This window comes from Neodiprion virginianus, chromosome 7 (assembly GCF_021901495.1).
Source record: "Neodiprion virginianus isolate iyNeoVirg1 chromosome 7, iyNeoVirg1.1, whole genome shotgun sequence".
In the NCBI taxonomy this organism is placed as follows: domain Eukaryota; kingdom Metazoa; phylum Arthropoda; class Insecta; order Hymenoptera; family Diprionidae; genus Neodiprion; species Neodiprion virginianus.
In genome coordinates, this window is record NC_060883.1 from 9,433,867 (window position 1) to 9,446,769 (window position 12,903).

At 37.2% G+C, this 12,903-nt stretch overlaps 1 protein-coding gene and 1 long non-coding RNA gene across 3 annotated transcripts in view; both read right to left on the minus strand.

Annotated features, from left to right (window-relative positions):
* LOC124308985 (uncharacterized) overlaps positions 1–12,903 on the minus strand; it is a 372,645-nt gene that overhangs the window by 223,647 nt on the left and 136,095 nt on the right. The window lies entirely within an intron of this gene.
* The window catches only part of LOC124308978 (protein O-GlcNAcase), a 139,928-nt gene continuing 133,055 nt past the window's right edge, over positions 6,031–12,903 (minus strand). For both annotated transcript variants that reach the window (XM_046772179.1, XM_046772178.1), the window contains one exon: positions 6,031–6,305. In XM_046772179.1, coding sequence (XP_046628135.1) covers positions 6,169–6,305 — 137 coding nt within the window. In that variant the 3' untranslated portion in view covers positions 6,031–6,168. The remainder of the gene's footprint in view (positions 6,306–12,903) is intronic.

The following is a 12,903-nucleotide window of genomic DNA, read 5'->3' on the forward strand; positions in this document are numbered from 1 at the left end:
TCATCGCGGTGCGATTTTGACGACTAATCAGATTGAATTATAGCGCATGCACAGTTGTTGTGTAGCTTCAAGAGATTGTCCCGATATTATAATCTTATTCATTGAAATAGATATGCACGTAATATACATATATTTTCGATTTCTGACTTACAGTTCTCAGTTTTGCGTACATTTATATTGTAAACAATAAACTATGGCCTCCGAGGATGACGATATTACTCCTCATTCTAAGAAACATTCTCGGGATGACTCGAAATGTGCTGTTTGCAATATTTATTTAAACATATATGCCGAATAAAAGAAGAAAAAACAATTTCATATATAGTCGAAATGCTTGATGAGAGAAGCAATTTGAGACTCAGCTACCATAAAGACCGTGATAATCTGATAAGAGTATTGGTACATTCTCGTCACATCAACGGTAAAATCTATAAATGTTATATCGAATACACGCCAAATGGTATCGGATATGCAAGTATACTATGTTCCTGCTGTGAATGCCCCAATGGTAAACGTACTGTGGGTTGTTGTGCGCATGTGGCAGCTGTTCTTTATTATTTTTTATTAGAAGAAAAATTGTTTCGCATTATCTTGGCCGAAAATTCACAGTAAAATAAAATAAAAACTCTTACTTTTTTTTCATAGGGACCCCATATTTTAATATTTTGTTGAATCATGGCTCGCGGAATAAATGTTGAGGCGTAACAAAAAAAAAATATTCCCAAGCTGGTGCCACGCAGGAAATTATTGATATTTCATTCAAAAACTTTCAATCCGAACCCTAAGCTCCAATTTGTGATTGAAAAATCTGTAAAATAATCTAGTTTTGTGTATTTTTGCGAGACCTTTCGATTAAGACTAAACTCGAGATGATCGGTCGAATAATCGCGGAAGAAGTTGGACAAATCTAAAAAACGCGGTTTATTGAAGTTATGACCCGCCGTTATAGTCCGCAAGGCTGAAACTTAGGGGGAATTAGTCTTTTTCGCGGACGGATGAAATGTAATCATCCCGAAGAAATTCGGTGACAGAGCAATTATTACATACTCATCCTACTAAACCCTTTGCCTTAACTCGACTTACTTTATCCATCACAAATGTTATTACAAACATATTTATGGTGTAGCCATGCGATCTTCTATAAGCCCGGTGACAGCTGATCTGGTAATGGAAAAACTAGAGCAGTCTTTCATCAATACATTACCTTTCGAATTCCCTTTTTACAAACGGTATGTTGATGATATTGTTACGTGGGGGTGAGAGTATACTGAGCGGTGGTAATTAATGATTAATTGAATCATCAAAGTTGCTCCCACGTAACGACAATGAATAAAAATTAAATCTAAATGTAACCTTACGATAAGCCGGTAACTTGTAGGATCGTGTTGTTATAGTCCTGTACAGGTCTGTGAGGTTTGTTCAAATGATTGAGACTAAATTTTTAATGATAAAAATGGGAAAGGTTGTCGTTCAAAAGAAATGGCTTGAAATGATTTAACTGGTAAAAGATTAAATATATTTGGTACGATTGGTAATTGAAATGTCTGGTAACAATGAGCGTTGATAATGACGTAACAATTTATGAAGTGTTTGAATTTATATAACAATCCACGCCGACGGACGAATTTATATTCAAATCCAGAGAAGCTGCAGAATCGCTAAATTTGACCGTTTGCGTGTTTGAGCAAATCGTGTTATTCTATTCTAATGATATTATTATTAGATACCAAGAACATCTATCCTGAACGATGGTTATAACTAGCTGGTGGTGATTATTGTATCTCTCTTTTTAGGTTATCTTAAATTAACTGCTGCTGTCATATCAAATTGTGTTTAAATCTTGGTAACAATACGTTTGATATAATTGGGGTAGTGAAGCTAGCCACCAACTCTAGTCTTACTTTTGACTAGATATTAGGATAGTAAATTTTGACTGGACAGGTGAAAACATTAGAATTCGTTCAATGTTGAAGATTAGCACTCGGATTGACTTATCTTTAGATGTAATACGGCGAGATTGAGAGCCGTCGGATCGTGTGGTCTGCGTCAGTGGTATTTCTGGATCAGGGCCTCACCTCGAGATCGAAAGGGTTGATGAGTCCAAAAGTTGTTAACGTTGAGCACTTAGTCGTTGTAAATTTAGAATAATACTCTACTATCGAAAGCTATGGTTGAAAATGTCAATTTGATTCACTCGCGGTTTTGATATACATTGAAAGGTGATTCTAAAGATTATTATTTAAAGGTGATAATGTAACTGGTTATTATCATAAGCACTTAATATTACTAGATTCGATTGAATCTGGGCAGAACTTGGTTTGATTTGAGGAAACGGAATATCATAAAAATGTCTATTCTCGAAATAATTAGATTTAGTAAAGAACAGGAAAGATGGAACGTAGAAGATAGTGAGTCTTTTCAAATCACAGGATAATATGAATGCTCGAATTTGACGGATTAGCAAGAGGCTTTAGGCCGGTCACAACTAAGATTTTCCGAACGCTACTATTGCTCAAGAAGGGCTAATACGGGTTGACGTCCACGCACCTCGCGACTTAACAGACAAAAGACGCGGCTTCTTGAGCCTGAGGGTCCAAGGAGCTGCAGTTGTAATAAGTTACAACGGTAATTAGCCAATGAGGTGAGAGGGCGACCTCCCGGTGCCCGAATCCACATGGTCAGCGTTACTTCACGCTCTTCGACGGTGTTCCGACGATTCTCAATCTCGGCGGTGACATATTAAAAATATGAACGAGAGATATTTACATACAATGTTCACACATTCATCCATACATCTTAATAGGTAATCTATTTCAATTTAGTTCACAATGGATGAATAGTTTATGCTAAATATCAATGATAATTTTGCCTTAAAAAGAGAGGTATTATTAGGCTGAGCTCCGCTGTTACTAGCTCAGCAGTCTCCTATCTCAGTTCTTGGTACCAGTTATAAGAAACAAATTTGAACCTTATACTAGGGATCATTGTTGGTCTCTACGTGACTTTTGCCAGGAGGGGTGGAACTCGTCGTATTAGAATATGAGATTTTGATGAAATAATATCTGTGCATTGAAGAAATTAAAGAAATGAAATGAAATGGAATTTTGAAAAAGGTACGCCAAGGCGGTACGTCAGGGCGTAACAATATCAACAAATGCGTACATCAGGACAAAATCCACATTCTATTGAATGCTTTTAACAACTTCCATCCGCGTTTAAAATTTACCTATAAATTAGAATCTAAACATAAGATCAGTTTTCTTAATACACTTATTAGAAATGACAAAGAAGTATTAATAACAGATTGGTGCAGAAAAGAAGCTTGGTTTGGGTGTTACATAAACTGCAACTCACATCACCCTCTACAATACAAAAAAGTGTTGCGATTGGGTTGTTTGATAGATGAATTGGTCTATCTCACCCAAGATTTAGAAAGAAAAATCTAAAATTGGTCAAAGACACATTAAAAACCAATGGCTATCCTACTAAACTCTTTAGCCCTATTCAATCACAAAGGGTGGAAAAATTCTACAACACTGCCAGATGTCCAAACCAAGACCAGTTGGATATAAACAATAAAAATCATGTAACTTCCATTCCTTTCATCAATGGTCTATCACAACAAATCAAACATATTTAAAAAAAGAGAACACACGGGTAACCTATAAAATAAAAAAATACACTTAAATTCTTGTTTTCTGCTCTAAAATCACAGACACCCACTCTTGAACAAATCAAGACTGTATACTGTATAGACTGTAAAAACTGCAACAAATGTACTGTAGAACGAGTAGAAAGTTTCGTGTCTTGAGCACCCGATGTAAGAATGTATGTAGATGTATGTTTACATTTTGGAATCTTACGCTCCGATGGGAAGCCACGCAAGACGGGCAAATCCGTCTAATAAATGATATGCGGATGTGCATATCAACAGTTAAAAAAACGTATCGCAAATCATGAATATGATATTAAGTCCCATAATCCAGATAAGTCAGCCCTGGTATTTTATACACTTACTGAAGGTCACCATTTTAATTTCGATGATGTCAAAATATTAGATCAAGAAAATAATTGGTATAAAAGATTAATCAAAGAAATGATCCACATCTCCACAAATGATACATGCAACAAAAGAACGGACATATAAAATCTTAGCCATCTATATTCTGACATCATAAACAATGGAAATTAACTCAAACCATTATCTCAAACTTCCAGCAAACTTCAATTCAAATTTCGCACACTTACTATCTTCACTCTGTTTGACTACGTAATACAACATTGTTAACACCGAAATTTGGTTGGGCATATGAAACACCTGTTTAAAACCGCACTTCCTCCATGGTAGCCGTATAATGAATACCTAAGCGCTTAGGAATGTCCTTTAATGTAAGTTTCCTCAGTTTAACATTTACTATAAAATTAGATATAAATTCTCAACATTTTTGTGCTCGATGAACACCTACTAAGTTCGCTGTAATTATATAAGTTGTTTTGTTTGTTTCTTTTTCCAATAAATAGCCTGATGATCGCTGGCTGGGCCCAGCCGTAATGCCGCAAAAAAAAACCTTATCGGTTTTTCTCTTGTCAAAATTGACCTTTCCCCACGAAATCCTCACTCATATATCTTCTCGGGTCGAGAAAATCGACGCAATAAAGAATAACATATCCTTAAATGGACGAAATCGGGCGAGGACACCTCAGGAAGTTTCCTTGTGAGTTAAATTTAAAATAAAACTGATTGGTAACAAATGAGGAAACGGAAAAAGCATGCAGAATTTAGGAAAAAGCTAATCGCTAAAATAAAACGATAGAACGATAGAAAAACGGTAGAGGTAGAATAAACGATATCGATAGCGGCACAGCAAAAAGGAAAAAGGTAAAGTAACTGAAGGAAATCTAAATCAGCGATAGCAAGGAATAGCGAAGCTATCTCCTGGCTGGTTGACCGTAGAATACACGGAGGTTGGAGTTCGACTGGGCAATCTCGCCGCTGTCGTCAGGTAATCTTCTTCCTGTGATTGGTCGTTTATTTCCCCACTGTGGCGGTCTCGGAACCCCCCCTCCAATTCTTGCTCGCGCTCGAGGCGCCCCAACGGGGATCAGTGAAATTATTTTATATCTTTATTATCATTATTATTATTTTCTGGTAACCTTGATTCTCCCTCTGGTTTTTCTCTCCCGCCTAACCGGCAAAACGTGATCTGCGTGATTTAATAAATACCGTGATAAATCAACAGTAAATATCAGTGGATTATTTCCCTCTCCCTGAAGATATTGAAAATTGTAGCGACGCTCGCTATACCACCATAATTGGGTCATCCCTTTGGTGGCGAGTTACGATTGTGATTGCGTTGCGCGTCTTCGAGAATTGCCGATAGATGACACGTAATGTCATTCCCGTGACTTGGCTAAAGATCTGCGTTTCGGTGAATTTGTCAAAAACGCTTCTTTATGAAAGCCGAGTATGTTATAGATAACATCGTGAGAAAAATTTCCCTTGCTGAGCGTGGTATGGTCTACTGTACCTTTTAAAACTAAGTTTTCGAATACCTTAATCTTACGCACTGTGTCAACGAGCGTAAATTACTTGCTGCCAATGTTACCGGCTGTCAGTGGCACTTTTGGTGCCTCCTGCTGCAAGGTGTTGCAAAATACAGCATATATCACACGTCTGGATGGGCGATATCTGACTTATGTAATTACAGCACTCACCTTGACTTATACTACGTACACTCTTGTACTCTCGTCTTCAACTTTGCGCGTACCGGAAATCACCCACTTTCCGCGCTTGTAACATAATACACTCTTCCTTCCTTTTACAAAGTAGAAATGAATTTACTTCTGAGTCAAGTTACTTTGCAGCTGGAAATATCTATTTAAAATTTAATACGTTCTAGTACTTTAATGGAATGAGTACAATGACACAAAATTTTGCCCTTTGAATACATCATAGTACAGATTTATTTTTCTGAAAAATCTCAGGTAAGACATAATTAGAAACAATGAAGTGATTGGACTTCCAATGGGTTCATTTATATAATATTTATTGTTATTTCTCGCTCAAATACACATACGCACTGTTGCGTTCTCAGCTTAGAATATTTTGCTCCAACAGGGAGACGAGTAAAAAATTTTATTTATGCAAACAAGTACGATGGCTTCAAGCTAGAAACTTCGACGCATGGTGATTGTTATTGAATCAGCGTCCTGTGTTTCTGGCTGGTCGACGAATCCAAGCTTACCGTAGAATTCATGTGCTTCTTTGTTTGTTTTAGAAACCGTTGTGTGCACGCCAAACGAACCTAGAGTAAATTTTTTTTTATTATTCGCAGTGAGCAAAAAATATAAATTATCATGCAGTAAATATGATATGTTGAGTATTGAGAAAACTAATGAGAAGGGGTGGGCGGGTGGGAGAAATTTCACCCTTTGAATCCTAATGTGTCACAACTCAGTAGAATTGCATAACGATTACACGGAGTGAAATTCACGCAAAATATAATATTTTCCTTCAAAAATAAGTTCTAAAAATCTGGAAAAAAATGTCTACGTATTGTTTGAAGTTCGCAGAAAAAGGTCTCTCAATTTTCTTATTTAAAATTGATTGTTTGAATATTGTAAGACTTCGGCAAAGTTAAAGGAAGTGTCAAAAATGTCGAACAAAGCTTTCATTTCGTATGGAGAATGGCGCCAAGTAGTCCAGGAGAATAAAATTAAGTTCTATTCTGGAATAACGTAGGTTAGCCGATTTTTTTATAGGTTCGTTAGAGATGGACGAACATATTTTCACTTATGCCCCAAAAAGTTAGGTCCGGGTTTGTCCGTAACGATTGTTTAAACTTTTGAGAGCCCACATTTTGTTAAATAACGTCTTTGTTATGGGTCATACACGAAAACTATTCAAACAAAAGTCGTTCGTCTCATCATTGTCGATGAAACAAGCTGTCGTGAGATCAACTTCCTCTATTTGTTTAGTTGCAAAATGCAAAATGCCGTGGAAAAAAAAAAATTCACATTTCTTGTTATAAATAGATGAATAAACGAAGTGTGGCTTTAAAACTATTGGTACAGGTAATATGAAGTGTCTTCAAAATTATCGTGCAAGGCTTTTTTGGCTGTGTTATATAGTTGAGCAACAATCCGCGACAAGCCAAAATCCGTATATCGTCTGCCTTTTCTTATTTGATTGGCCCACGGGTTGCCAAAAAATCATGGAGTCAGTTCGTTACTAGTACTTTCCATAAATTTTTTGCTTTTAAACAAATAGAGATATCTCCAAGAATATTCATATTATTGTAAATATTATGATGGATTGTACTTGCCCTTCATTTTACGAGTAATATAAAAAAAAAAAACCTGAATATCTTGATTAAAACCGGAGATAACGGTGCTCAAGTGTTATTTTATTTATTGTTGTTGTAATTAATATTGAGGGGGAAAAAAATCAGCTATTTCTCAACACCCCAAGGCATCACCGTGAATTTTTTCAGATTTCTAGGTGCGTTGTATCTAGTAAAAAAAAATTTCTCAACGTTCGTCGAGCGGGGTTAGTCGGAGGAATGAAACCGGGTGGCAAGGTGGGGCCTCGAAGCTTTGCGCGCCCGGCTGTTCTCGCTGCTTAATGAACAACTCAATAACTCCGTTAATAATTATCGTACAACATTTTATTTTTTCAGAACTAAGCTATTTTTTTTCTCAATAATTTGGTTCTGTAATTAGATTTTTAATATTTATAATATTTTTTTTTCTTTTGGATTTTAGTCGTATTCTTAGGAAATATTGTTATAAATAACTTTAGATATATATCTGTGAATTTGAAGATAAAATGAAATTAAGAAAAACTTAATTACGGTGGTGTATGTATACATATTGTGACGTGGATTTTTCCCGCTCCATGGTCACTCGGAGAAAATGACCGAGAACTTACCGCGTGCACAATAAATCGGCGTCCGCGAGGTATCCTGGACCTAAAACAATATCGCGTAATTTGTTGGGCGCCTGGCGTGATCAACACGTCTCGAAATCGGTAATGCGATATACCGCAACCATATACTCGATAGCTCAGTACCGCGGAGAGGGGAGGGGTAATTTTTGGGTACAGAGAGATACGACACACGTACGCCAACACGTTCTCTTACAAAGCAATAATAAAATTAAAATAATATATTTTCAGCCAGCGATAACATAAAACAAAAGAAATGATACTTCAAAAGTCGCTCTTCGCGATTCCAAATACAAATACTTAGGTTTAACAAAAAAAGAAAGAACAAAAAAAAATTAATAGATCTAGAAGACCTCTACGGCCTACGTGCGCTAGTCGCTGCCTTAAGAATAAACGCTAACTCACGAAAACCAAAAACAAAATTGGACCCGACGCGCTGCCCGAGATCGTCCTCTACGGAATGACGCTAATCGCCAACTTAACAATTAACTCCTCGACGAAACCGGAACCGAAATCCCGACCGACACGCTGACCGCGATCGGTAATAAATCAAAAAAAAATTGCTTATGCCTACGGGCGTTAATCGCCACCTTATTACTAACCAATAATACAAAAGCCCAAACGAAAAAGGGGATCGTCGCGTTATTCGCGACTGTCCTCTACAAAAGAAAATTCTTATTAACACGCACCCGAGCTCAACTTTCTCCGTGACGTCGGGACGCGGTTTGCGAATTCGAACGCTCCCCTTTCGACGGCTCGCGACCTACACGAGAAATGATACTTTATCGTACTGATTTGACGTGGCTCAGTGTAACGGAATTTGGTTACACTCAAATTCGAGATAATAGTTCCTCGGCTCAAAACGTGACTCGACTCGATCTCCTCGATCACTCGGAATTGGCTCTACTTTATTACGCGCAACTCAGGCTACGGTCACCAAACGAAATAATCAACAAACGAATTTCGAGGATTTTTCGACACGCAAATTACAAACGGCTATCCTTTCTCGGACAAGCCCTCGCTCAACTACTCTCGAAATTCGATCGTGAGAATATTAGCAGCGCTTACCGCTCCACATCCAGTAGACGAACTCGCCTACTCCCTCATGACGATGGCTGTTCATCATTCCTCGCGATCACCACTTCCGTACAATAACGCAAACCCAAAGAAAAGCCTGACCTAACGCAACTTCGCCACGTGACTACTGTCTTAGTTAGTCGCCAGAACTCGAGTGATCCCAGATGGCCGATCGGCCGCAACGCCGATCTCGTTACGCTAATCCTTAGTGACGTCATCACCCTAAGAATGCGCAACAATCGATCTGTCATCGATTTTGGGGATTGCGCAACTTGACGCGCACCTGTCGTCGCGACGCGGCGCAGAACTCAACGCTAGATCGCGATGTCGTCTTCCGCGCAGCTCTACGGGGTCCTGGGGTTGGGCGGGGTGGTGCTCCCTCGTCGCTAGCTGGTCTCTCGCGGTTGCCTCGGTCGGGTGTAGGCGGGGTGAGCGGGAAGGCTGCGGCGCGTCGGCCGCCAGCGGGAATCGCTTCCGCCTTGGATTCCCGCGCTGCAGGGATCTGCGTTGTCTCACCCTCCGCAGCCTCGGTATCCTTCCCGCGAGATCTCCGCGGTTTCGCCTTGCCTCGAAATATCTTCGACGTCGGAGTTGGTCGCTGGCTTATGGCCGGTGTACTCAAAATAAAAAAAAAAAAAACAAAAGCCTGCAATATCTTATTCGTAATTCGCTATTTCGTCCCTGTCGAAGCCCGGATGCGTGACTCCAGTTCTGGCGCTCTCTATGATTATCTCGCGACTCGATTTCCGAAACCCTTATTCCTGGATTCCGCCCAGGGTTCAGGGAGTACTTTGTAACGGGCAGGCCTAACCGAAATGCCACGTAACAATATATATATATATAATGGAAGAGCGAGAGAGAGATTCCAAGCTTTACAACAGATTTTTGCTGTGAAATATTTATTTTCCTTACATGTATATATATATTTCTATACGCAATTTCGAGCGAAAAAAAATATGTATAAATATTTATGGTCACATGTTCATTATTATTTTATGTATTGTAACATTATATATAATTGACGCTTAAATCAGTTTCACTTTTCCTACTATTACCCTAGGTATTTTCAATTTTTTTTTTTTTAAATTTTGGATGAGTGTAATCTATAGAAATATATATACACATATGAGGAAAATATAAATTTCAAAGCAACAACCCGTTATAACGTCCGGAATCTCTCTCTCGTCTTCCATTATACATATATCTATGTATATATGTATACATACACACACCACCGTAATTGATTTTTTTTTAATTTCATTTCATCTTAAAATTCACAGATATTATATATCTAAAGTCATTTATAGCAATATTTCCTGAGAATATGACTAAAATCCAAAAGAAAAAAAAAATATTATAAATATTAAAAATCTAATTACAGATTCGAATTGTTGAGAAAAAAATAGCATAGTTCTAAAACGGAAAAAATGTTGTACGATGATTATTAACGGAGTTATTGAGATGTTAATTAAGCGGCGAGAACAGCCGGGCGCGCGAAGCTTCGAGCCCCCCACCACGCCGCCCGGCTTCATTCCTCCCACTATCACCGCTCGACGAATGTTGAGCAATTTTTTTTTTACTAGATACAACGCACCTAGAGATCTGAAAAAATTCACGTTGATGCCTTGGGATGTTGAGAGATGGCTGATTTTTTTTTCCCCCTCAATATTGATTACAACAGCAATAAACAAAATAACACTTGAGCACCGTTATCTCCGGTTCTAATCAAGATATTCAAGTTTTTTTTTTTACTTACTCGTAAAATAAAGGGCAAGTACAATCCATCATAATATTCACAATAATATGAATATTCTCTGAGATATCTCTATTTGTTTAAACGAAAAAAATTTCAAGTCACCCAAAAATTGTGATTTTCAAGTATAAAAATTTTTTTTTTTCATTTATGAAAAGTACTAGTAACGAACTGACTCCATGATTTTTTAGCAACCCGTGGGCCAATCACATAAGAAAGGGCAGACGATATACGGATTTTGGCTTGTCGCGGATTGTTGCTCAACTATATAACACAGCCAAAAAAGCCTTGCACGATAATTTTGAAGACACTTCATATTACCTGTACCATGAGTTTCAAAGCCACACTTTGTTTATTCATCGATTTATAACAAGAAATGTGATTTTTTTTTCCACGGCATTTTGCATTTTGCAACTAAACAAATAGAGGAAGTTGATCTCACGACAGCTTGTTTCATCGACAATTATGAGAAGAACAAGTGTTGTTTGAATATTTTCCGTGTACGACCCATAACAAAGACGTTATTTAACAAAATGTAGGGTCTCAAAAGTTTAAACAATCGTTACGGACAAACCCGGACCTAACTTTTTGGGGCATAGGTGAAAATATGTTCGTCCGTCTCTAATGAATCTATAAAAACATCGGCTAACCTACGTTATTCCAGAGTAGAAGTCAGTCAATTTCATAACTTATTCGTCTGGACTAAAGATTGGATTTCAGGACTAAGAGACTCTACGAGGAGTTTGAAAAATTTTTGGGTTAAATTCACCCCCAGTGACCCATTAGGGTTAAATATTGATACTGAACGGCTATCACGGTGCGATAAAAATTATCCGACAAACTGATCTAGGAATAAATTGATGTATTTCTGACGTATTTTGGTGCGCTAAATATGATGACGTAACCCGTTTTTTCCATTACGTCAAGATTTTTATTCTGTCGAAAAGTTTCATTTTTGAAGAAAATTGATATCTTTGGCTCGCATTATCTCCCAAACCGTTACGTAAAGTGCATTAAAAAACTGATGGTATGCGTTATTACCTACGCTTATCTATTGCTATAACTGTAAAGGATAAAAATTTTGGTTTCTGCTGTCAAAATTCACTACTTGGGCTGTTATTTTCGTTGGATGAAAATACCCTTCTCGCATTGAAATCATCTTGCATGAAACGTTGAAATCGGAAATAATACATATATCTTAACAAACGTGAAAAATATGGAATTTTCATGTCGAAAATATTTTTCATAGGTATTTGTAAATGTAATAAAATTAGAAAACAATGGTATATCACTAAATAAGTTACAACATATGACATATACTGTTTCCACCGTACTTTATGTAGCGGTTTGGCAGATAATATGAGTAAGAACAGTGCAATTTTCGTCGAAAATTCTATTTTCCGATCGAATATCTCGCAGCCCTGATATAGTAGAAACAAACGGGCAACAACATCACATTCATCGCACCAAAATACATAGGAACTACACCGAATAATTCGTTGAGTAGTTTTTCGATAAAATTTTGCAGGGCTGTGTTATGATAAAAATTGATACTCTGGAGTAAAATCAAAATGAAATGATTTGTACAGGCTTTCAGAAGCTATTATTTATGAGCAGAAAGAGATGAACGAAATTTCCAGCAAGTGGGTATTCTTTTTTAATTAATAAAATCCACTAAAAAATCATCGGCCTTTCAAGTCGAGAATTCGAAGAGAAGATGCATTTTTTAGGTGGCTGTACTGTTAAATATCAATACTATTTTGATAATTTTTTACAATATGATCGCACGTCAAGTGTTTAGTTTAGTTTAACTCACAATCAGTATGTTCGTAAGCTACGGTGTTTGGGCCAGAAATGTGGAAAAAAGAATACGAGAATTATAAACAACTACTTCGATATCGAGTTTTTACTTCGACCTCTTAAAAGACAGTGAAAAATGAAGTAGAATTATTCGATTTCACTTCACGTTGGCTCATGTTATTTGAAAAACTACTTTTCACAAATTCACTGAACCGACTTCTTTTCCTTTTAATAATTAATCCGGTATAGCTACTTATCGATCAAAATCAATAGAATGGCAACCCTCGAAAATTTGATATTGAACAATGCTAAAGTAATGAAAAAAATA